Source organism: Falco rusticolus, chromosome 2 (genome assembly GCF_015220075.1).
Source record: "Falco rusticolus isolate bFalRus1 chromosome 2, bFalRus1.pri, whole genome shotgun sequence".
NCBI lineage: Eukaryota > Metazoa > Chordata > Aves > Falconiformes > Falconidae > Falco > Falco rusticolus.
This window is the reverse complement of record NC_051188.1, coordinates 15,684,698-15,710,866: the sequence shown is the minus strand read 5'-3', so window position 1 is coordinate 15,710,866 and position 26,169 is coordinate 15,684,698. Positions and strand designations below refer to the sequence as shown.

The window sequence follows — 26,169 nt, the reverse complement described above, 5'->3', positions numbered from 1 at the left end:
ATTGGTCACTTGTAATGAATTCCTGTACCCAGTAATTCATAAATTCATTTTCCTTCAAAAACATCCCAATATTCCCTACAGAATTCAGTTCTTATTTAAAAGTGAGATGAATATTCACAATTGCAACAATTTCAGTTTTGTAATTAGAGATCCCTTTAAAATCTCTGAGATCACCCCACATTTTCCCTGAGTTCTACTATGCAAACAATGTCACTTCTAATAAGAAGTGAGAAAAGCTTGAATGATTATTTAAGGGGGTTTACTAACCTTCAATAAATACACTTCAATACAATTTTTTAGCCAAACACCACAAAATTGGCTTCTTATCAGTTAAGTCAGTTCCGAACAAATACCTGTAGGACAGCGTTTCAGGATATTTGGAGGCAAAGGTTCACCAGTTGGAATAGTAGAATATACTTAGATCTCTAGTTGAAAAGAGTTTAGGACAAGGACAAGATCACCTGTTTTTTCAAGGAGTCCAGTTTTGCTATGAGGAATCATAGTGTGAGCTATGAGATAGCCACAGCATGTATGTCTTTACTCCAAGGCTTTCGGAAGAAAATGAGTACATACTTCAGATGGAATGCTAACGTTGCTTTAGGATCGACTTGAATTTAGCTAGACCACCTCCAGCAGTGACAACTTTGTTGACAAAGTCCATGTAGCACCTGTCAGTTTCCACTGAGCTTTAGGTTTCTTCAGGTCAAAGTAGATTCTGATTTCAGTGCTAACAAGACCAAAGTTTAAACCAACCTTGGTGTTAATACTTGGCCACTTTGTTGCAGGTATCTTCGTCATCAATTATTTGAAATTTTTTACTTGACAATTCAGATTGGACAGATGTGTAAGATTTTGGAGTTCCAAGATCACACAAAAAGTCTGTTCTAAATAGTGGATATTTTTGTGTTGCATTTCTGAAGTCTGAGCTTTTGGTAGACATTAAGATGCTAAACAATGATCAACTTTGAATATTTTTGCAATTTTTTTAGAAAACAAGTTTCCCTCTGTCTGTCAGAGAAATCTGCACCATCACAGTTTTATAAAAGGTTTGAGCTTAGCATTCAAGATTTAATAGGGACAGTAAACATGGAAATGCAAATCACAATAGATAATTATGTGCAAAATTCTAAAATTCAGCTATTAATGGCCAGATAATAAAGTTCAGTTTATTACTTTTTGAGGAATCTGTAAAAACTATTAATTTCTGCTCAAGTCCATTGTGCTGGATACTGCAAAGTTCTATGTCTCAGCTATGAACTGAGGGTTTTGAGGCAGCAGGTCAGTCCTCTTCCTTGGAAGCTACCTTTACTTACAGGTGTACAACTGTTTCTGAGCATGATTACTTTCATTAAAAGGTGAACTGAAAATTGAGTATATCAATTTTAAATATGAGAAAGGAAAATTTTAATTATGAAGACTATTACAGTTCATTCTTAATAAGAAACAACTGAGGAAGTATAAAGTTTTAAATGTCTCTCAACAAATCTTTCCATTTTCTACTGAGAATTTTTCTCTCTTTTTTTTTTCCTTTCACAACATAGAATCATTTCTCAACTTGAGAAAGTATCATTTGACATGAGTCACAAGCTTAGAACTGTGGCTTTCTTTAAAACTCTATTTGAAAAAGAAATAGTATAATTTTAAACAAAGTTTTCTCTTTTTTTAATGGATTAAAATTAATGAAATTTCTAATCAATCTAAACCAGTCTATATCTAGCCAACAATTCATACACTTAACTTTGATAATGCTTAATCTATTGAAATACTACCATTTCATGACAGATGTACATTATTTATCTACTTTACTCTCCCAACAGCCCCCAGGCAAAAAATGCTTTTATTCTCAAATCAAAAATTCTGAGGGCTCATTCCAACACTTTCACCATCTTCGTTCAAATACCTAACAATATGAATGTTATCTTATTGATAAATATAAAACAGTTAAGTTTATTTCACCTCCAAAAGAGACTCCTCAAGCTTAGCTAACTGTATCTTCTTCTCTTCTTCTTGTTGTAACAATTTTGTCTTCTGCTCTTCCAAATCAGGCTTTTCATGCTGAATTGTTAAAGCCAAAAGCTAAAAAGAAAGAAGATTATTCAACAGGATAAAAAAATACTCTAATATTTCATAATATATATCCATTATTTATATAGCATAATATATATTCATTAATAATACTTTTTTTCAAGTAGATTTCTGAGGGTTTACTCAATTGCACCACACATCCAAGAGCTTTAAATCTATGTAGACATCCAGGATATCCTGCAGTGGCAAGTATAACTCAGGAACCACTGTGAACCATGCCCTTGTGTATAACAACAGATGCAAGCCAGGGGAGACATTTAAGGACATCCCAAAAGGCACTGGATCACTTTATTAAGGACAGTGATTCATACCCTTTTTATGCTGAGACCTAAACCTTTGCACCTCAATCTGAATCACATCTGTATTTAAATGATTGGCAGTCTGCATTAGTGTATATATTGTTATCAGATATTAAAAAAAGTAGGTGATAAAAAGCACAAACTGGCAAGAATGGCAGCAAATTTCTTTCCAGCAAACCTACAAAAAGTCAAACCCCCCTCCCATCAACAAAGAGAGGAAACAAAAAAACAAAACTATTTTTTCTGTATTTCCACTTAAAGAAGGAGTAATTCACTTGGTTACATTGTATGATGTATGATGTCAATTCCCTATCTCCAGTGGAGAGAGGAAATCCATATAGTTATTGTGCATTTTGCATTATATCTTACTTATCAACAACTTATTTACATCCCATTCTAAGCCTCTTATTTGTTTGGAAAAACTTCTTTCATACCAAATAAAGAGGGTTTTTTCTTCCCTTAATTTATCTCTTTTTTTTTTTTCCTCTCTTCCATCTGCACCCTATATTTTGATCATAGAAAAAAACTCAAAAGCTGCTAGCATTTTGGGGGAAGTAAAATATACAGCTTTTTGGTTTCCTTATTTTTTTCCTGTACACAAAGTATCTCGATGCTAGGATTACTCTCTAACTAGAACAATAACAAAAATGTTTCCACTATACCATAAAGGCATCTTGAACATAAAACAGAAGCTTATCAATTAATCTGATGCAAATGAATTCAGTAAGACAGTTTCCATTTTCTCTATTGGACTCACTACTTGGTTTCAAACTGCATAAAACCAAGATTTTAAAATTTAAATTTAGTTTCAGCATCAATTTTACAATTTATATTTGTGTGCTAGAAAATATCTCTGTGACCATTAATGCAAACTGGGCTTCTTCCAGAAGCTGAATGTAGCTATGAATGTCTGTTATACATACATTGGTTTTATTCTAAATGCCTACCTGTCCTCTTAACCCACTTGCTGTTGTGGTAAAGTTTACTTCTGTAACAATAGAAGAAGCATCAGGTGGAATGAAGGGATCCGGGTTCCTTGTTGATAGAAAAAGACGGAACTCTTCATTATAATCTATCATTTTTTCACCTATTTGTATAGCATAACGGGGACCTGTAAATAATAAATAGACATTATATTTACTCTGATTAGAACATTGTAGAATTATCTGAAAATAATGGTATTTGCATAATACTTTATGACCAACAGATTCAAATATATTTTATAAAATTTATTTACAATTTTTTAGAAGGAAAAATAAATTTTAACAAATTTAAGGAAGATAACCTATCCTGCATTGTTAGACCAAAAAAAAGCAATAGCATAGCACCAGCATAAGAAAGTTACATAGTGAGAATATTTATTATAACAGGGTAGTTTAATTATCCTTACCCAGTACAAAAAGCATAAATGGGAAAAGAATACACTTGAAGTAAAAGTAAATACTAATGAAACTTTGAAATCTTCAATCAATAAATAGGAGAGCAAACACCACAGAAGATGCACTGGAGAATTTCCCTTTTTGTGTAAGAATCCCATCATAATTTAAACATACTAATTCACATTTCCACATAGGTATACCATTCTACTGAAACACACTAGTAATTAGTGGCTTACTAAGATGGCTCAACGTTTTCTGAATGTGATCCAAAACCATTAGATTTCATCTCTGGATCTCTTACATTTATTTGCAAACAGTTGATGTTGCTGTATAATCATTGCTACTTTCTATGATAATTGTTACAGAGAAAGTCTATGAAATGAAAGATGCTGGAATATCTAGTCATTAGATTGAAAGTAAAAAATCCATTAAGAAATACCCCATCAATTTGTCTTATTATAAATACATTTAATTTAATAACAGTATGAAAGAAACAATAATTAAAGTTCTGCTGTCATGTTTTCAATCTCTGTTTATATTCCAATTAATCTGACATTTCTCAATGTGCCTTTCACAGAATGAAACTGAATGTATTGGCCTATCACCACTATCCTTCCGACACAGGTTTCCATTCTAGGAGGGTCAGAAAATAGACTCAGTCAATCACATGACTAGAGCAAGATTTTGCCTCCTGATGCTAAAAAAAAAAGGAAGAACAGAATTGTATGATGAAGAGTTTCAAAGTGAAAATACCCTTTCCACAGAAATTTCTGAGGTGACATAGTTAGATGCTTCTCTATTTTTAGCACTAGAAGCAGATCAGAAATGCTCGAAGTATAAATCTCTTGCTAAAACACTGGTAGAGATGAAAATCACATAACAATTTTGCTTCTGTGCCAAGGATCAGAATAAATTTTAGGCTTATGCTGTAAAAACATCAAACAGAAAATGGAAGCTGTACAAAGACAAATTTATTGCAGTATATATATTCACATTTTTCTTAACGTTTCATTCCAAGTAATGAAAAGACGTACAGCCACTGCAAGCAAAGTAATGCAGACAGGCCCCAACCTTAATGTTTTGACAAAGAGGTGTGCGTGCTTGCTTATGAAGTGACTGAAAGGACTCAAATAGTGGTTCTCCCTTTTCAAAAAGCAGCTCCCTAGTTTGGACTTGCACAAACCTAGCATTAACATAGCTCATTAACATGCAAAAGAGAATTCCTGAGTGTTATGAGCAGTTTCTCTGAACAAACTGGTATATTTTAATTTGTCTACTTTCTCCACAGTTATGCAGACATATTCATGTCTTAATCTGATTCCTTGAGTAAAATCAGTTAAGATGCCTGAATACCATATCTCTGCTTTCCAAAGTTCAGCAGAAGCTAGTGAAAACAAAAAAGTTGTTAAGAGGTTCTACCTAGACTTCGGCAGACCCCTGAAGTCACCACTTTGGTGGTGCTCTCAACTTTTACTGAAGATAAAAAAGCAAGTGCATCTGTAATGGAAGAATGATTTAAGCTAACATTTTCTTTTCACTAAACAGACCTTTACGATATAGGAGATAAATGTATAGAAGAACTCTACAACATTTGCATTTATTTTCACCATGTATTTACATTTAAAGAATTACTGCTACCTCACCGACTACTAGATCTCAATATTAGATCAAATGACAACAAAAGGAGTCTTGAGCTGTTTTCAGTGCCCAAAGTTCATACTGCGAATTACATGAACAGGCTGTGGTACATGCTGAGAGATTAAAACTTGAGGCAGAAATATAATTACTAAGGATAATGTAAATATACTTTAATAACTTAGAAAGTATTTACAACATACATTGTTATATTTTTTTTAATCCACTCGGTTCTTTTGATATAATTTCAAAATACGCAACACAATTCAACATAATATGTGCTGAGATACTCATATAATTACTATTTACCCTTGGCAAACTTTCAACATATCACTCTTTTTAAAGCAACTAAATCCAAAGCAGTTACAAATAGTTATATAGAGTATATTATCTCTCCAAAGCAGAGATAGTGTAAAATGTTTCTTTTTTTTCTCTCCTTTCATTGCATCAGTTAGGGAGACTCACTGAATTCCACCATTTTGCTGATGTCTATGCCCCCTCCATCCAAAGTCACACCAGGGACAGACCTGTGTGCCTTCTGTAGTTTCAGACAAATAAAAGAGAAACAGCAACACCACCGTTCTAAAAGTGATTTCTAACTGCACAACCAGTTGTATAATTTCTGGTCTGTTTAAGGTCCAAGTTCCTAAGTAAAACTATGCGTTTAATATTACCACTAGAAATTAATTTAACATTTAAATTGTGAAGAGTTGATAAAAACACTTTATTCTAATTCCATATTTTTTAAAAATTAAATACTTTTCAATATTTTCCCACTTACTAAACAGGAACGTATCTCCAATGTATTGCATGCACTGAAGTGTTAGCAGCAGGTTAAAGAGGAAAAATATACACAATAGCCATGTATTCAGAAAAATCAAGTTTTATGTGATTTATATATAAATCTAACCTACAAAAGTTTTGAGCAAGTGTTTGTAAGGATCTTGGTCATTTACCTTGAGCAACAAGATCTTTTCTCAGCAAAGGGTAAAGTACAGGCTCCACTCCATCCATTTCCTGTATAATAAGTGTTTTCCCAAATCTCACTGCCAGCTCAAGAGCTGTTAAGAAGTTGGTGTCCTGGGCAAATAAAACCAAAATCCTTTGATTCGTGTTTTTTTGACGTATTAACACTTTGTAATGAACATGAAGGCACTATCCCAGAAGTCTAAATCTAAAAATCGGTAGTATGGCTGAAAAATTCCATTACAAGCATCATATGATATTTCAGAGTTTAGCCACAAGTGTTTAAGTTTGATCTATTCAGCTACTGACAAACAGGCAACTTATTTAATACACCTAGTCCCCCAAGTGCTGCACCAGAAGAAAGCAGATCTACCATAGGTTTTGTGTCATGTCTGTCAGGTGTACTTGGAAGTCTTGGCATCAGGAAATCTCAACATAACACATATCAAATGTTAGTAGGTAGCTATGTCTCAAAACTGAATGAAGATCTAAGGTCAGAATTCACATTCATATTAAGATAACTAAATACAGTCTTTCACGTGTAGATGTCTAAACATGCACACCGTGTTTAAGATTCCGTTACAGTCAACGGAGATACTAGACAATGCAAACAGAGCCTAAAAGTTAATCAAGGCAATCCGCTAGCAGGGAAAGCATTCAGTCACCCAAAGATATGTATCTAGTGGCACAGAGAGTATCTAAAAGGCCTGCGCAGAGCTAGCAGGGATCTGTGAAAGACCTACATTCTGTTGAAGCCATATCTTGAAGCCAGGTGGGGTTCCATAAAGGACTTCTGAATGGCACTAGATGCCTGCCTGTGTGTGTCTGCCACTGAGCCACACCTCACCACCCATGTAAACAGTGACACGTAGCAGTTAATCTTAGATACCTTAATCTCAAACTGAAATCCAACTTCCAATGTAGATAATACAACACAAAAATCACAGGGAAGAAGTGTATAGATACCCCCTGAAATCCAGTGAACTGCAACCAAAAATACAAAAGACCTCTCTGTTTACAAATCTTTTACTACTTCCCTCTCAGCAGGAAATACTGATATTCTTGGAGAGGGCAGCATGAAGAGGCAAAATGTACAAGTAACACCAGATGTTGACTCTCCACCTTTAAATACTCTGATCTCCTCCCTGAGTAAACAAACTTTCAGTACCATTTAAGAAGCATTGTAACCTAGAACTATGTAAGAAATTATATATATCATGTAATATCACCCAATTTTGGTGAGTGCTATTATACCCCTTTAAAAATTGCTCTCTAAATTCTAGAACACAGTGAGCTCAGGCAGAGCAGATTTGTAAGACCAAGAGTAAATACTGCACCTGTTGGTTAATAACTTCCAAACGTGAGTCCTTCAAATGTGTCTTCAACCACTCAGTAGCCCGGAAAGAAGGGTCTATCAAAAATGGGCAAACTTTACTCTAGGGGAAAAAGATAATTTTTAATATTATTTACTGAAATCTGTCTTGTTAAAGAATAAAGTCCTTTTTTATCTCCCCAAACTAATGGTATAGTAATTTTAAAATATTTTTCATTAACAAACTCTTTAAAGAAAAAATAAGAGCCTAAGAACAAAATGACAAAAAACCCAAACAACCAGTAGAAAGAATTTTCTTCAGTTTTACTTCTTCAGTTTTTTTAAATAAAAGAAGAAAAAACCCAAACAACTAAACCTAAGATTCTCAGATGTTTATCCTGCTAAAGTTAGGCAGTTCTTCACCTTCTCTTAAAAACAGGACTCTATTCAGTAACACACAGCTTTTTGTTATTCATAACTGCTTTGAAACTTAGAAGAGGTATTTATTATTTTTCCTTTTTCTTCCTGTAGTGGGCAAAGGAACAGCACTTCTGGTTTTTGACCTCAGTGCATTTTAGAAAGAGTAGTGAATGTAAGTATTTTGCCAGCATAAAGATACAAGTATTGTTTTACTTATAATGGCAAACAAATATAGATCTCAAACTTGCAAACACTACAATGTAGAATATTTTGGTGATATTGCCTAGTAACATGTATACTGACGAGACAGCAGGTTTTCATTTTAATAAAACCTTTATTAATGTGTGGTTCCCATATTGGTACTATGCAAAGCTTTACTATTTTATTATATAAGATACGTTATGCTATACATATTGCTTTCCAAACGCTGAGATTTTAACCATCAATATACTAATTATGTCAGTGCTCAGAACTTACGCAATGGTCACAACAAAGAGTGACCACAGAGATAACAGTAAGTGAGGCAAGTGAAAAGAGACCTATTCACAGTTGACATGTGCATTTAAGATTTCACAGAATCACAGAATGGTTGAGATTCGAAGGGAACTCTGGAGGTCATCTTGCCAACACCCCCACTTGAGCAGGGCCACTATAGCCAATGGCCCAGGACCATGTCCAGATGGCTTTTGAGTATCTCCAGGGATCGAGACTGCACCACTTCCATGGGCAAACTATGCCAGCGTTCAGTCATACTTGCTGCAAACAAGTGCTTCCCGATGTTCAGACGGAGCCTCCTGTGTGTCAGTTTGTGCCTCTTGCCTCTGGCTCTGTCACTAGGTACCAGTGAAAACAGCCTGGCTCCGCTGCCTTTGCACCCTCCATTCAGGTACAGAAATTGAGAAGCTCCCCCTGAGCCTTCTCTTCTCCAAGCTACACAATCCCAGCTCTTCCAGCCCTTCCTCACAGGAGAGATGCTCCACTGCCTTCATCGTATTTGTGTCCCTTCATTGGACTGTCTCCAGTACATCTATGTCTCCCTTGGGCTGAGGAGCCCAGAGCTGGACACAATTCTCCAGGTGTGGCCTTACCAGTGTTGAGTAGAGGGAGGGGAAGAGTCAGCTCCCTTCACCTGCTACCAATACTTTGCCTAATGCAGCCCAGGATAGCATTGGCCTTCTACTCAGCAAGGGCCCATCACCAGCTCAGGTACAATCTGCTGTCCACTAGGACTCCCAGGTCCTCTTCTGCAAAGCTGCTTTGCAGCTGGGTGGCCCCCAGCATACATTGGTACATGGGGTTATTCTTCCCCAGGAGCAGAACTTTGCAATCCCCCTTGTTGAACTTCATGAGATTACTGTCATCCCATTTCTCCAGCCTGTCAAGAACCCTCTGGGAGACAGCTTGACCCTCTGGTGTTATCAGCCACTCTTCCCAATTTTGTGTCATCAGCAAACTTGCTGTGAGTTTAAATGTGTATTTTCAGCAATCCTCCGGTTCAGTCTGATAGAATCTAAAAAAACCCCAAACCCTGAAACTGTTCTGAGTCCTACTATTCAAGACTGACTGACTACACAGATCTCAAACTGAACAACAGGGAAACACAGACAATATCCAAGAATCAAAAGCTGATGAGCACAAAAGCTTGAGAACTGTACTGTAGATGACATTGGTAAAATACCATGTCCAATTCCAGTTTTAAAAGGATGTGGGGAAAAAAACCTGTGTACAAAGAAAATCATTTGAGCAGAGGGCGGGCTTGAAAAAGCTCTTCATACACAGTAAGATTGTTAAGAGCTCAATCTATTCAACTAAGGAAAGAGATGAAAATAAGATTTGATTATAGCATGTAAGTAGCTTTAAGTGTACAAGTTCATATTTATTGGAGAGCTTTCCAATCAAACTGAGAAAGGAATAACTAGATCTAGTATAAAGATGATAAATTTTAATTGGAGAAATGGCTGTAAATCATTTGACAGAAACATCAATCATCAAAGCAAACTACCTGTGGCAAAAGCAAATTCTCCTCATGGCATTACATCTTTACTTTCTAGCAGATCTAGTAACTACCTACATTATAACTACAATATTATGTACATAACTGTGCAGTTGTGTATGTATATTTATTATATGTTATATATCTTTATATAATTATATGATAGAACTGAATCATGATTATAAGCATAGTATTATCATTCTTTTCCCAAATATTAGTAGCTACTGGCCTTAAGTGAATGGCATTTTGTATCCTATATGACAGAGCTAACCTGATGAAATTCGAACGTTTAAAATCTAGATGTTTTGAAAGGTATCTGTATATAGACTTTTCTTTTTACTGACAAAAAAAGTATTAGAAATGATAAGTCAAAATGAACATAGATGGGACATCATCTTCCACTGATTATACTGGTGTTAATGATGATTCACACTTCTAGCCTCAATAGACTGACATCAGGTTTTGTCTGTTTGACGTCTGGAAGAAAACTTTAAAGCAAAAAAAGAAAACATGTATTTTGTTTAACTGCTTTTTTCCTTTTGCTACAGAATACCCAGAGTTACATAAGTATTTTTTTCTCTGTGTGTGTTCTGTGCTGCTAATAAAATAACACAAATGAAATAGTTCAAAATTCCAGAAAGATGCTATATTACTGAAATCTGTAGAAGTTTAAATACTTCCAAGACAAGACAAAACCCCCAAAATTTACCTGCAAGATGACAAGAGCATTTTCGATTGAAAGATCATCTGAAGGTAAACCTTCACTTTTCCAGACTAACTCCTCACTTTCTGTACACAGGAACCGATGCAAATCGAACTCTGATAAACGAAAGGGAGTAAGTTCGTGCTAGAATTTATAGTCTTCATAATTTTTACGGACTTACCACCCTATACACAGTGCAAATCTATAGATTTCCCTGAAATGTATTATTTTATTGCTTAAACTTATTACTATTAACTAGCTGATGTTATAAAAATATTTAATGGCGTTATTAGCATACTTAAATAAAAATCATTACTGAAAAAGCAGACCAATTCAGAATGCATTGGCAAATTTACAACAGTTAATGTGAATACATTCATTCATGTAAACTGTTCTTTTTTAAACAAGGACTATGGAGCTAAATCATAAAAATTTAGAAGTATTTATAATCTTAATAATTAATAGAATAATCCCAAGAAATAGTCTGTCTGTACATGCAAATATTTCTTGAGTATGAAAATGTTGCTACTTTTCATTTGGGAACACCAAGACAATTGAGACTGTTCACTGGAATTCACTGGCATTTTTCATTTCCTCAATCAAGCTGAATTACTTACACACAAACACACACACACAAAATTACTTTCAAGGCCTGCTGATTTGGTCCATTCATCCAAGCTGGTTTTCCTCTGATCCTCAGGAGCAGCAGAAAGATAGGTAATAAATGCAGCTGCTAACTGAGCCCTTTTAGGTAACGTAGCCAGTTCATCTGTTATCTCCGACACCTTCAAAAAAAAAAAAAAAGTGTATTGCACAGAAAAACTATGTTAATATTTTGCATCAGTTACTAAAAAGTCAGAATTAAATTTGCCTGTTGTTAAAACTACAGTTGGGACAGTCTCTCTTTTGCATTTTGGGTATCTATACCTAGCTAACCCACAGCAACACACATGAAAATATAGGAGAAGTTCTTTCTATCTCTGGGCTAGAGCATGGACAGATGTTTCTGAGAATTTAGCCACTAAAATCTATGAATTTGACTAACAGTTCACCTTGTTACTTATAAGTAGCTGGATATATAGTATTTATAGTAAGAAAAATAAGAAATACATGACCCTAGTCACATTCAGCTAGTGAGCAACACTTACAATATGCATACATATACCAAATACTACATGTACCTATTACACTTAAAAATGTGATTCACTACACACTTGATAAAATACATAGATCATACATCTTCAAATAATTTATCTGAACTACATCATCTCTGCTTTGAAATGTTCTGGTGTTTTGGAGAAAATATCTCTGTTTAAAAGTATTGTCAGTTTTTTACTTTAATCAAACTGACATTACCAAAAAACCCCCAACTTTTTATTACTTCCTCCTTAATTTAAAGAGAGAGGAATACTTCTTTTTCACTGTCTTCAATATGGGATGACTTCCTGACTAATGTATCTACATTATTCCAGACTAATGTGTCTACAGCATACCATTAACAGATAGTTCGAACTTTCTAAAGACGAGGATAATGTACCCGAGTGAAAAACTGTCAAGAATCACTTTTAGAAGCGTTTAAACTCTGAGGTTAAAATATACCAAATCCTTATTACAGCAGATAGAATAGCTGTAAAGCTACTTTCAGAGGAAAATCTTCCTTGTTTTTTCATTATGCTGGTCAACCTACAGAAGGATTCATCTAACGCTAACTTTGGTTCTTCAAAATGCAGGCAATTAGTCTAATTATTTAGTCTTTTTTCAGTGTCAATGGAGAGACAGGACTATGTCTCTAACCAAGAGGAGTTTTTCCATTTTAAGATACCCAAGAAAGTTTGGTATTGCTTTCTGGAGGTGACAGCTATTTTCAGCTTGTCTATATCTTGAAATTTTCCTTTCTTTTTCAGACTGAAGAAGGGCCTGCATGTCCAAAGGCTTGCCAGCTTCTTCCAAATGTACCACTTGAGCAAGTAAGATATGTTCACTTCCCTACTTTAGAATCAAAAAAATTTCAAACACGTAAGTGAAGACTTCAATAGCAACCCAACATTTTGGGTAGGTCGACATTTGCATTTCCAGTATTGATCCCACAAAGGAGATATGGTTTAAGACTGTGATTGCGTAATGCTTTCCCAAAATCTGTCCCTTTTGATTGTATCTCAACTTGGAGGGTCCAACTGCTGACATGTTCAGCCATCACAGCAATTACATTATTATTGTGATTGAAAAACATCCATCAAAGAACACTGTATGTTCTGTATTAAATGGGGGGCAGAGCAGGAGCTTACACATTCTGTAGCTATGTGATATAGGTAAGGTAACTTGTACAGTGAAGTAAATGTAAGTTTCAGAAGGAAGAAAAGCTTTTATTTCTAATGAGAAATCAGATAAATGTACACTTAGTAGACATGCAGAATGGCAATAACTCACATTCTCCTAACAGTGCAAAACCTGTATTTTCAAATTATCAGCTAGAAAAGGTATTAATGAAAATTTTCACTAACCTGCGTGCTCCATCTTTTGTGTTCCCTATCGAGTTGATTTATCAGTACCTCTGCAGCTTTCAATGTTTTCTGAGCTTTACTTAGTTCTGCTTCAAGTTTTGCTGCTTCTGTCGTTCTGCTCTGGAATCTGTAAAATAACTACTGTTTGTAATTGCTATCATGAACTACTAAACTTATGGACAGTTATTTTCAAGGCAGCTTAACTGCCTGAATTTATAATTAATTCCTTCCTTATGGTTTGTTCATGAAGAACACAACTGCGTATTTTTTTTTATACCTTCTGGTTCTAACTGACAGATGAGCTTATTAGACTTTTAACTAACAAAATTTAGATAGATGCACACATGAGATTTAAAAATACATTTGCAATATAGACTATAATGTCTGAAAATCATTCCTTCTTCTACTTAAACAGTATGACTTGATCTTAGTGATTGTGTTGAGTCTTGTTCCACACCTAGTCAGGACAATAGCAGGCTCAACACCATGCTATTTGTTTGTAACTTTTTGGTAAATTTAATCTATGAAACCTTAAAAGGAGAATATTGCTAATTCACTCAGATGACACCAGTTCAATGCACGGTACTCTTATTTCCTAAACTACTTCAAAGTAACAGCATGCCCTAAATAACAGGCAAGGTTTAGGTATTATTTTGTAATGTTTAATAACTAAATAGCTTATATTTTATTAAAATAATGTATTTAATAATCCACCTTTAAAAGGTAATATATTTAACTGTAATACATAGTATATAATATAAAGTTAAGCTAAAACATCACTATATAGCTGAATGACAAGAAGAATACTCCAATTATTTTTTTTTTGCAGACTACAAAACACACCTTTTAGTAATATGCACATATGTCAGGTTGTAATGTATCTCCTATACTAACTACATAATAGAAACATCAGGCTAAAAGACTTGGATTAAACTGAATTTGGAGAAAGTTTAAAGGTTCACTACAGCAATTTTTATGCCATTGTGAGTCACATACATGATGAGATGCTAAGAAAAAAGGAGATGGCTAACTGTCAGAAAAGTAGGCCATCCTAAAAGAAACAGAACTGCTGTTATTCAAGTTGTAATCAATAGAAGTCTTGTATAGGAATGTTTCCAAAGTCTTAAGCAGACAGTAAAGTCCTCTTGGATTTAAAAAGTGAGACACATACTGCTATACTGCTTATCTTTGACATCTACAATGTCTGCACTGAAGGCTTCCAACACAGTCAGTAGTGATAAGCAGGTACTTTTAAGGAGCATTTAATCTGATCGATGAGATGAACTGTATTCTAACAGTATTTATTTACCTCCACCGAGTGTATAGACAGCCTAATTATCACTACTTCTGATGTAAATGTTTTTCAGACTAGGGAATTACATTTGGTTAGATAAATTTCATTATTCATACTATAAAACCATCAATATTTTTATTTATATCTTGAAATAAACAAACCCAACTTACTTATCTTTCAGTTCTGATACTCTTTGACCAACAGAATTCAGAAGATCTTCTAACTTCTGTCTTCTACTTTCAGTTTTCTTGAGATTACTACAAAAATGTAATATTTATTTTAAGACTATGGATCCAAAGGGAAAAAAACAGTAAAAGTAATAAAAAAGTCATTTACATAGAGATAGTTCAGAGACAGTTCTTTATTGTGATTTATATTAATAAAAATCTGGGTTTATATGTAAAAGTCTTGACTATTTCTCATGATATAGCTTTAAAAATGGAAACCAAACACACCATTCAAATGTATTCCTAAAGATCAGAACAAATTCTTCCAATACAGAATTTTAAGACCTGGCAAAACAATTATTACAGATTCCTCAGGCTATGGAAGGTCCTGAAACTATGTCATATCTTTTTGATCCTAAGTAGAAACTGATTATGCTTGGTAGATGACCAAGAAAAGTCAAACAATTCATCTCAAAACAGCATGGGTTTCACTGACAGGATACATTTTAAGCATAACTGTGATGTTCATTCCTCCCTGATACATTTCAGCTAGGACAGGTAACTTGTGACAGGCCAAAAATTATCCAAGACACACCTTCCAGGGGAAACAACATATTGCACACTTACTTCTTCTGTCTAAGCATGAACATTTTATCACCTATGGATGAGATACAGTTCCTTGTATCTTTTGTTTTTAATAAACCTCAATTCCTCCTTGACAACTTTAGTTTCACCTATCACCATTGGAATTAAGAACATTTACTTTGTAACAGTGGGTAACTTACACTTCCAAGCCAGCCTTTTCTTTTTCCAAAGGCTGAATTCGTTCTAGGACGTGGGAATACTGGACATTGGCATTCACCCAAGCCGCTAATGGAGCAGCTGCAGCACTAGCTCGTTTAGCATTCTGAAAAAATCAGAAACGCTTACAAGAAAGTCCTTGAAGTATAATGTAGATAAGATTAATACAGAATAAATAACTGCAACAGATTTATGAGTTATCAACTCAAATATGCCAGTTAGCCACCTAACTGGCACTACTAAGGACTGCTCCTCTGAATTGTTACCAAGAGACTATATTATAGGTCATCAACCCATGTTAAAAAAAAAAAAAAAAAAAAAAAGAAAAAAAAAAGAAAAAAAAAAGAAAAAAAAAAAGGGTGTCTTTAGAACTATGAAGCTTCACTGAAGTTAAGAAGTTTTAAATTAATGCATAATTTATCAGTGCTCCTTCTCAGGGAGCTACCACCTTCCTTTTAAAAATAAGGAACTAGTATACAAGAATTCTTTTTTATAGCTACTGCAAAATCAGTTCTCAAAGATCACCCATACATTTAATCATCATTAATCCTCCTTTTTCTACTTAAGTGTGCTGTTAAGACTCTTAGTGCTACAAGGAGGCCAAAAAGGAGCCAGTTAAAATTGCTTGATCTGAGTTCTAATTTATACCAGTGACAAAAACCTCTGAGGACTCGACTCCGTAGCGACTTATCATCCCACCACTCCTCAGTCACCCACAAAATTTTCACTGCTGGAGGCAGTACGCAACAGAGTAATCTCTGCTACACAAAGATCTCTTATACTGACAAATTCATCAATTTTTCTCTAATTTAAGTTAATTCTAAAAATTATGTTGGCAAATTAGACCATCATGGAGGTTTTCTTTCTTTTTTTTCCTTTTTGTCTTTTTTTCATTTTATATAATGCAATCAGGAATTACCTTTGGATCAAAAGATGTTCTGTTTTTAGAAAGAAGTTCTTCAACACTCTCTCGTATTTCTTTTGGAATATTACGGGCATCAAAGGTTGCTATGTCCTCCCTCACACCCCTTTTTGCCAGGAAACTGTAAAAAGAATTAAATAAGAAACAAATGTTAAAGAGGTTATTTCCATATGAAACAAAAGAATCCTTCACACATGCTTTTCCTGAATATAACAGAAAGTATTTGATATTATAAATTACTGTTTAAGTTTAAAGCTTTATTAAAAAAAATCCTCACCTCTTCATGCTCACCCATGATGTATCAAAAATCCCCATCAGCCGTAACACTCCTTCTAGTATGTCTCTGATTATGTCAGGGGGCATCCGTAGTGACCGGATTTCTGACAAAGACTCTGGCTTTATATTTCCAACTGCTAATTTAGCTTCATTAACCAATGGCTTAAAACATAAAAACATATTAAAGGAGAGGTGATGATACAAGAAACTGAATATTTGCCATTTCAGTTTTAATACAATTCCTTGTTCTTTTTACATATTTTATTAACTAACCATCATTGATGCATATTCATGTGCACAAATAATTAAAAAATTGCCATGTGTTTAAGTGACAATAAATATATTTCCATATAAAACAGCATATTATAATCCTGACATTCCCTAACTCTTCATTCAGCACATAATTATTTAGATAGTATCAATCATGTTTGTTTGCTCTTTCATTGCTTAGAAGTTCATTGTGATAAAGATATGTTCTAATAATGATGCTAATTACTATTTATAGGCATGCTTGAGGATATCTTTGTAAAGATATGTGGAAGAAGAGGTCACAAAACCTTTCTATTTTCAGTAGCTAAAAAAATCCAGACAGACTTTGCCCTTATCAACAAAGCAACAAAATTATAAGAAAACAGAAGAAAGTTAAAGATTATCATTAAAAACTGTGCACCCTTGCACATCCTTCATATTTGTCAAAGACCACAGAGAGGGATGTACCCTAATCCTGTAGTTCTATCACTTTCGATACAGTGATATAATTCCTTGGCACCTATGATATTTAAAAGGATAAAAATTAAGTTACTTGCTTCCTCCTTAGTACAATTTTAAAATGGATGAGATGAAAAATAGAGATTAAAAGCAATGTTTGAACACACATACCTCCCCAAAAAATCATGGTTAATAGCTTGAAGTTTCTTGAACAAGCAGTTTGCTATGGCACAATTAGGATATATAATTTTCAGGATATACTAATAAATGGAAATGTATCTCCTAATAAACTATTTCCATTCAGCTCATAGAACCAAGCCCTATGATATTACCAGCTTGACCAAGGCAGAGGAATGTAGTTGGTCTATATAAGATATTAGTAATTGAAAAACATTCCGTAATATCTGCAGAACTCAGCTGCAGACCATGGCAGAATAGAAATAGCAACTGGAGGTAAGATTTGGCCTGAAAATTCTTTCTGTAATTAAGGTCTAATAGAATATAAATGCCAAAATGACAATCTAAATCTGGCAAATAGAATACTGTTTTCTAACGCATAAAAGTTTTAATATCAAGATAAATCAGAGCAAAATTTAAGAAATACAGGGATAAATTTTGCACAACCATTTTGCATGGCAGGACTTAAGTCAAATAAAATCAGACTGAAATATATTACATTTCCTTATCAGCTCTTACCTGAACCTCTTTTAGTTCATCTTCAATTTTTCTTTTTCTTTCTTCTATTTCTGCAGCCTCTTCTGCTATCCGGTGTTTTATTTTTTCCATTTCTGTTTTTTGCTCACTAGCACTCTGTAAAAAAATACCTTTAGTTTTCAAATTTACACAGGTTTTATACCTTTAGTTCTCTTATTTATTTTAATCTTGATTATAACACAATTCGCACAATATCATATGATAAAATATCTGAGACTTTTTGATACTAGACAGGTTGACTAGGTAACTAAATTATATGAAATAAACATCTTTCGCTTTTACTGTGTCTCCTTCCCTTTCTTTGCCACAGACAAGACCTGTACCTCTATTTTTGAGGCACATTATGATTTCTTTTGTCCTTGCCTTTGATTTTCCATTCCTTATCAAGATGTTAGTCCCCCTCTAAAAGGGTAAGAGTGACAGCCCCTATAACATTCTTACTACATTTGAAAGTAGTATCTTCCTGTCATTGTCTTTGTAGCTGCTCACTTTTCTGTTTCTTTCATGACACCATTAAAACGCTCCTTTTCTATAACGTTCATAAAAGCGCCAGTTGTGTTGGAACTACAACCTATTAGCCTAAAAATATTAATACAATATTTACTTCTAAATTTGCTCCCATCTGTCGGTAAAGATACCTGTCCTACAGATACACTGTAAGCTGTTTGGGTTTACAGCTTTTTTTCCCCTGGATTTGTATTGTGCCTACCATATAGCAGACAGTAGCTACCAAGTACCTCCAGGACTCCTAAGCACTTCAGTACAACAAAAAATACCTAGTATATAAAATGACAATAAAAAGGACCTTACATATCCTGAAGTTAACAAAAACAATCCCAAACAAAACAGGGACTACTAATACCATTACAAAAGCAAGTAATTGAGGATAAATGCATAAAATGTATAACATAAAAGAAGACTAATTTCTAGACTCGGTTCAACTAAAAGATACAAGATAACAAAGCCCAGAGTTTCCATTTTGCCAGTACAAAACGCATTATTGCAACCAGCAGATGGAGCTGCGTTGAATTTGTAGCAGAAGATAACATGTATATAAGCAGAGAAAACTTTGAGATTAACAATCTTCCTAAGCACTTAACCCAAGCTAAAGACCAGCATGTCATTGAAGATTACATTCAAATTCATAAAACTTTAGCCACATAAAACTAGATTAGACATTTCATGCAAATGTACATGTACTGAGTGATAGCTCTGAATAAGAAAACCTTAAAATTCAGTTGTAGGTCAAAAGCCTTGCTCTGTAAGAAGATTAAAAGAGCCTGTATGTATTAGAGTCATCTCTCTTACATGAACTAGAACATTTGAAGTGACATTAAAATGTTAGAGGGCACCTATACTTTATGCTAATGGAAATAATCAAGAGTTCTACTGAAATTTTTCTGATATCAGTGGCCCCATCATGTTTCATTACTTTTGGCCTATTTGACTTTGTCCTACAGTGTAGTATGTGCTGGCCACACAATCTGTAACTCTACTGGACAACAGCAGACACACATTGAAAACAGAAATCAGGGAAAATGTCAAAATATATTCTTTGAGGCCAGCAGTGAACACACCAAGCCGATCATTACTCAAATCCATGTACAGTAGGCAGATAGCGCCTAATAAGTATAAAAAATTGCCAACAGAAGTAGACTTACAAAAATGAGAAGTAATGCTCCTTTAAAGCACTGTGAACCAAACTCTTTGAAAGAGCAGGCACCTACTTTAAGCATGCAGGAAATGTCTTTGACGTTGAGCTTCTTTACTGAAGTTTACTTCAGACTGACCAGACTACACCAGTGACAAAACAAAGAGTGTAATGACAGCAGACTCATTACAGCTTATCTACATTTATGATTCCTGGAAGTATCAATGTAGAGATGTATTTTCTGCGCAATTATTTTACTTAACTGAGAAAACACTACTAAAGAAAATGACCTCCTCAAAAAAACCCCCATCCATCCACCTCTGAGCTGAAGAATAAAAATTCAAGGAGTGATGAGCACAGAAGCACTATTTAACCTTCTTTGAGGTTAGCTTCAGAGGATCGGACCTCATGAAATACAACCTTTCAGTAGTCCACAAATTTAATTCCTGGTATCTGTTACTCAAAATAGTTCTACTTGTCAGTATTTTGTTTAAAGTTCCTCTCTGTAATAAATGTTAGAAAATGGATCAGTTTGGATTTATGAAGTTCTAGGAAAACCTTCAGACTTAACTACAACAGTAAATACTACTCAGGTGCAAAACTTGCACTGGTCTCTTCCTACTCAATCAGTTCAAATATGATTTAAATTACATAGTCCTCTGCTGGTTGCACACTTATTCAAACCTCAGGGCTCATGCATTCCTTTAAGTAAATTCTTGTAAAAGCATCAGGTTTTGTATCCCTTGAAAGGAATACAAAGCACAGACAGTGATGGAGACCAAAACTAGAAAAACATCTCTTTCCCCCCACCCCACCCCACTTTTGATGCAATTGTATACAACACCTGCATGGATACTGTAATTTCTTGAAGGGCAGCATCAGCCTCATCCTGCTTTGTTTTGAGTAAAATGCTTTGTTCTCCAGCTTTTCTGTTCAGTTCATCTACCAGGGCTTTAGCTTCATTCAGCTTTGAAACACCTGCCTATAAAAGTTTACAAGAAGCAGTTATTTAGCAATTAATTTTAAATGGATTTAAATGAAGTTTAGCTACAAAAAGTATGCACAAACTAAGAATGATGTAGACTAATACTGTTGTATATTCCACATATGCTCGATATTATTTAATTTTCTTAGTATTATTTAACATAAAAATGAGATTTGACACTTCTAGATGTGTCACTGCAAGATTTATTACTACATAAAAAACCTGAAAACAAAAATCTCAAAATAATAAACTTTTAATGGAACAGCAGCTAGTACATAGTATTTTCCTCGTTGATTCAATAGCATTTTAGTTAACTGATACCAACTCCACATATTCTCATCTAAAAGCAAGTCTACAAAAATTAAACAAATTGAAAGATTATCCTATTTCTACATATTTTTACATTCTCTAAAGAATATAGATGTACACAATACAAAGCCTCGATTATGTTTAAGATTATTTTCCTTATTCACATTTTTAAAATTATTTATTTTATAATACTCAGATTATCAGAATTATTTCAAGATATATTTGAAAAAAAATACTACCTGGAAGATATTTCGATTTAGCGTAAACATCTTTAACTTTCATGTAAATTATGACTTTTATTTAACCAGAGCATTTAACAAGTAAATGAGTGTTTGTCACAAACAAACCACAACTACTTTCTAAATAAATAAAAAGGCAATTTCTATCATTACAAACTTAAATCTTCTTAAATTGCTTACTACAGTGATAGAAAACGATTCACTGGCAGAATAAAAACAGTGTAGAATACAAGGCAAGGAAGCAATGTGGTTTTGACAGATGCTTTAAGAAGAAATACAGCTTTGCAAATGTGGTCTCAGATTAGCAGCAACAGTCACTGGGAAAAGGAACTGAAAGGGGAGATAGAAGGGTAAAGACAAAAGTTACATGTCCTAAAGGATCATACAGATCTTTCCAGAAATATTCTGGGGGTTGTGGAGAGGGGAGGAACTGGAAAGATAACAAATAGGTTTCAAAAATAAGCATGTTATGCATACGTAACAGGAGTAAAGTGAATCTGTGAGATTAATTGGATTTGGTCTAGAACCATGTAAAGGTTTGATGTGTGGAAAATGAATTCAAAATCAATTCCAAACACAAAATGAGAGAAAATCACAACAAAGGGAATCTTGGCCAAAGCTCTACAAGACTTGACACGTGTCCTGTCACTTAAAGATAACAGCTTAAACTAGAAGGACACAAGGATCACACAAAGAAGGAAGTTATTGCAGAAATACAAAGAAAAGGACAGAATACCAAGCCACATGGGGAAAATTTATACAAGCAGAGGCAGGACTTAAATTGATGGAAAGATGATGGGTTGTTCGCCATACAATTCCAATACATATGGGTGAAAAAATTTAAAGCACTTTGAAGTAACTTACTCTTCGAAGAGAACATACCCAGTCCTATATATTCTTGAGGAAAAATACTAATGAAAACAAGAAACCGCTATTCACTCTTTGAGGCATCTGAACAGAGCCTCAACGTGCATTAAGATTCACCCTATTCCTCTCCTGAAACCGCAGCATGAGCATATGTCAACAGAGGACCTCACACTGCCATGTTAGCAGCTACTGCCCATTAATGCACAAGGCATTTCCAAATGTGAGAGTATTTTGAAAAGCCGTATGTTAAAAATGTTTTAAATACATACCTGCAAGTGGTTTTGCCGTTTTATTAGCTCTCTTCTTTTACTGTTATTGATGGTACTGTACATATGAAGGAATGTCATATATCGGCTAGGTGTTGCTCCATACATTTTACATGATTCATGGATTGCCAGAAATGACTTCAGAAAATCAGAATCACCTGTACAGTATAATTCGTTACACAGATAATAATATACTCATTCTTATCTCACATTAAAATAACTAAGGAAGACCAACAGAACACATTTTTTGAGATATGAATTAAGGACATTCAAAATATCAAAACGAATGTTTTTTCCAAAGTACTGTCAGGGAAACAACATATAATTTGAAAAACATTTGAAATACATATTCCTCAAAAAGAAATATACTGAAATTGTTCCAAAGCTGTTAAATATGTAATTGTTTCAAAAAGGAAGCAACATTAACTGCACATTACTGAGCACTAACCATAAAAGAAACTTTACTTCCACAGAAATTAAATTTGAAAATACTTGGGACTTTTTTAGAAAGGAACCCCATGTGGTTTTGTCTTCTTCCTTGTCTCGGATGACAGGTAGACTAAATGGTTTTTCTGAACAGTCCAGGTCCTTCAGTTTGTTGAACAGTTTCTCAAAAGAAACCAAATAATACTGTAAAATAAATTGCATTACCCTACAAAATGAAAAATTGCTAAAACATATCTACATATAAATGGATGCCTTTAATAGGTACTGAGGCATAGATTCCATACCATGATCTAGGATGAAGATAGATGGTAGCAAGAACACTAAATCCTAAATTTGGCCATTATTCTTATGGGCCGGAATGTCTATTTAAAAAGCAATACAAAACAAGAAACCCCAAATGAACCACGTGGCATGTTATATTCAGTTGGCTCCATGACTTCTAAGTGCTACTTAGACTAATGCTTTACACAAAGCAACTAAAAGCAGTACTATGCAAATGAGTGCTGGCACTGGTCTCCAAGATTATGTCTGACACCCTATTTTTAAAACGCTTAAATTTGAAGTTTTATTACAAAAACAAACTATTCTGAAAAAGGGGCATTACTTACAAGGAATTAGTTATTGGAGATAAAGAATTACTAAAATAAAATGAACAAGCCTAGGACAAAAATAATGAAAAAATATAGACTGAAAAATTCTCAAAATATCAGATTTTGAGGTTGTGAAATAACATCCACATAGAAGGAAGACAAAGAGCAAACCAAACCAAGATGCAGCTTTATCAGTCTATGAAACTGTATATAAGTAGTGATTGCTTGTGATAGAAGAGATGGGGTTTGATCAGCCAGGGTGTATGTTCCAGACCAATGTTCCCTTCTGCAAAATGCCTGCCAAGTGAACAACACTAAAGTCTGTGAATATGCTGGCGAAAACATACTCAAAGTATACATCTATGCTTTTATCTATGCCCAACAGAGGACTGAATAAATGTTTAATAGTAAGTAATAATAACTCGTGGTCCATCTAAGAATTACCTGAATGTTTTTTCTTAAGTTCTTTATGTGATTTTCCAGTCTTTTCCTGTTCATCTGAATCATACAGAAGCATTTCAGGTATCTAAAAAAATGAACATGAGTTTTTGTATAAAACTTACAAAAAATGAAAATTTGAGTTTAAAATGAAAGAAACCCTTCAGTCTATATTCTCATTTGAAAAGACTGAATATGATAGCTTTATTCAGAATAAAGTATTCACAAAATATGTATAGCATTAAAAAGATCAGATTTGCCTTTCCCTGTCACTGAAACTTCCTGTTCTTTCAAGCAGAGGAGCTTTTGCTGGCTGTAAGAAAGAGCAACTTATTCTCAAAGGACTCTTACAATAAAACAAAAGTCAAAGATATAAAAAGATATACAACTCAACAGGAAATCAGACAGTCTTAAGTACAACCGTTGCAGATACAACACTGGAATGAAACAATACCTAAGTAAATCTTTGACGTCTTTTTCATGGTATAAGAGTGGGCTTACCTTTATATGTTTACAACTCTACAACGTACAGTGGTAAAAATAAAGTATTTTCAAATGATAAGACTCCACTTAAAAAGAAATAATCCCTACTGAAGTGAATGTGAAAATACTGTGAAAAACATTTTTTAAGGTGTGGACAGAGCTGGTCCAAACGTTTTTGCCAATAGAAACTTCCAATACAACCTGCTGTTGAAACTGAAACACAGTGGCCAGTGGAAGAGCCCCAGTAACCCAGGCAGAAACGGATACTCTGCACCATCTGCTCCCATGGCTTTCCCAGGAGAGCGACCAAGCCCGTGGCCCAGGTGTGAAACACATCATGAGGCAACAGGACAGGACAGACCACCTTACAGACCAGACTGAGGGAGTTACTGCATAGAGGTCTTGGGACATGCTATGGGATGCAGTAGAAGAGCATTTCAAATTGCACAAGACTTACTATGGTTTGGTGAGGCACCCACAGGAGCTCACTGAAGAGGGACTAGAGGGTCTAGGCCAACTCCTGAGACACAGGGGAAGAGGACGATGCCAACGGTGCTGTTAGTGTTTGTGCAGAGGGTTTCTGTTTGTGCTGTTCTGTGTGGCCCACCACATGTACGTGTGTGCTATATATGTGTGTTTGTGTGTGTGCCTACTGGGAATACACGCTCAGCTTCACCACTGCTTCAAGTTGGGGCCATGAAGCTGTGGCAGCCTTGCATCTATCAGGGTACTGGGTTTGGCAATCTCTTAACATATAGCAGTGCAGGTGGATGGGGAATGGGGGCTGCGGTCAGTTCATCACACACTGTCTCTGCCCCTCCTTCCTCCTCAGGGGGAAGCTCCTCACACTCCTCGTGCTCCACTGTGGGGTCTCTTCCACAGGAAACAGTCCTCTGTGAACTTCCCCAATGTGGGTCCTTCCCACGGGCTGCAGTTCTTCATGAACTGTTCCAGTGTGGGTCCCTTCCATGGGGTGCAGTCCTTCAGGAACAGACTGCTCCAGCATGGGTCCCCCACAGGGTCACAAGTCTTGCCAGGAGCCTGCTCCAGCCTGGGTTACTCCCTCCACAGGGCTACAGGTTCTGCCAGGAGTCTGCTCCAGCACGGAGCAATCCACAAGGTCACAGCCTCTTTCAGGCATCCCCCTCCTCTGGCATTGGGTCCTCCATGGCCTGCAGGTGGTTGCAGGGGGACAGCCTGCCTCACCATGGTCTTCACTACAGGCTGCAATGGAATCTGTGCTCCAGAACCTGGAGCATCTCCTGCCCCTCCTTCTGCACCGACCTGGGGGTCTGCGGAGTTGTTTCTCTCACATATTCTCACTTCTCTCTTTGGCTGCACTTGCTGTCGTGTAGTAACCTTTTCTCCTCCTTAATTACGTTACCCCAGAGATGCTACCACCATTGCTGGTGGGCTTGGGCTTGGCCTGGGCCTTGGCCTTGGCCAGCAGTACGTCCGTCTTGGAGCTGGCTGGCATTGGCTCTGTTGGACACCAGGGAAGCTGCTAGCAGCTGCTCACAGAAGCCATCCCTGTAGCCCCCCCGCTACAAAAATCTTGCCACACAAACCCAATACAGTTGGCTTTAACATTCTGTTTGCAATCTATTTCTATTTTGTTCTTAAATTCTGTGTTTGTTGAGAGCCATAATAGTCAGCATTTTGTTCAAGTCAGCCCACAGAGAAAGCAAAATATAATGTTACTGGTAAAATAACAATGCT

At 35.3% G+C, this 26,169-nt stretch overlaps 1 protein-coding gene across 2 annotated transcripts in view; it reads right to left on the bottom strand.

Moving 5' to 3' along the window:
- The window catches only part of DYNC2H1 (dynein cytoplasmic 2 heavy chain 1), a 176,490-nt gene that overhangs the window by 96,984 nt on the left and 53,337 nt on the right, over window positions 1–26,169 (bottom strand). For both annotated transcript variants that reach the window (XM_037375820.1, XM_037375819.1), the window contains exons 53-67: window positions 23,974–24,055; window positions 22,496–22,650; window positions 20,671–20,808; window positions 18,158–18,271; window positions 16,755–16,915; window positions 16,475–16,598; window positions 15,540–15,661; window positions 14,758–14,844; window positions 13,294–13,420; window positions 11,436–11,577; window positions 10,799–10,908; window positions 7,702–7,800; window positions 6,355–6,478; window positions 3,332–3,495; window positions 1,957–2,076 (exon numbers count right to left, since the gene is read on the bottom strand). In XM_037375820.1, the coding sequence (XP_037231717.1) occupies window positions 1,957–2,076; window positions 3,332–3,495; window positions 6,355–6,478; window positions 7,702–7,800; window positions 10,799–10,908; window positions 11,436–11,577; window positions 13,294–13,420; window positions 14,758–14,844; window positions 15,540–15,661; window positions 16,475–16,598; window positions 16,755–16,915; window positions 18,158–18,271; window positions 20,671–20,808; window positions 22,496–22,650; window positions 23,974–24,055 (1,869 nt within the window). The remainder of the gene's footprint in view (window positions 1–1,956; window positions 2,077–3,331; window positions 3,496–6,354; window positions 6,479–7,701; window positions 7,801–10,798; window positions 10,909–11,435; window positions 11,578–13,293; window positions 13,421–14,757; window positions 14,845–15,539; window positions 15,662–16,474; window positions 16,599–16,754; window positions 16,916–18,157; window positions 18,272–20,670; window positions 20,809–22,495; window positions 22,651–23,973; window positions 24,056–26,169) is intronic.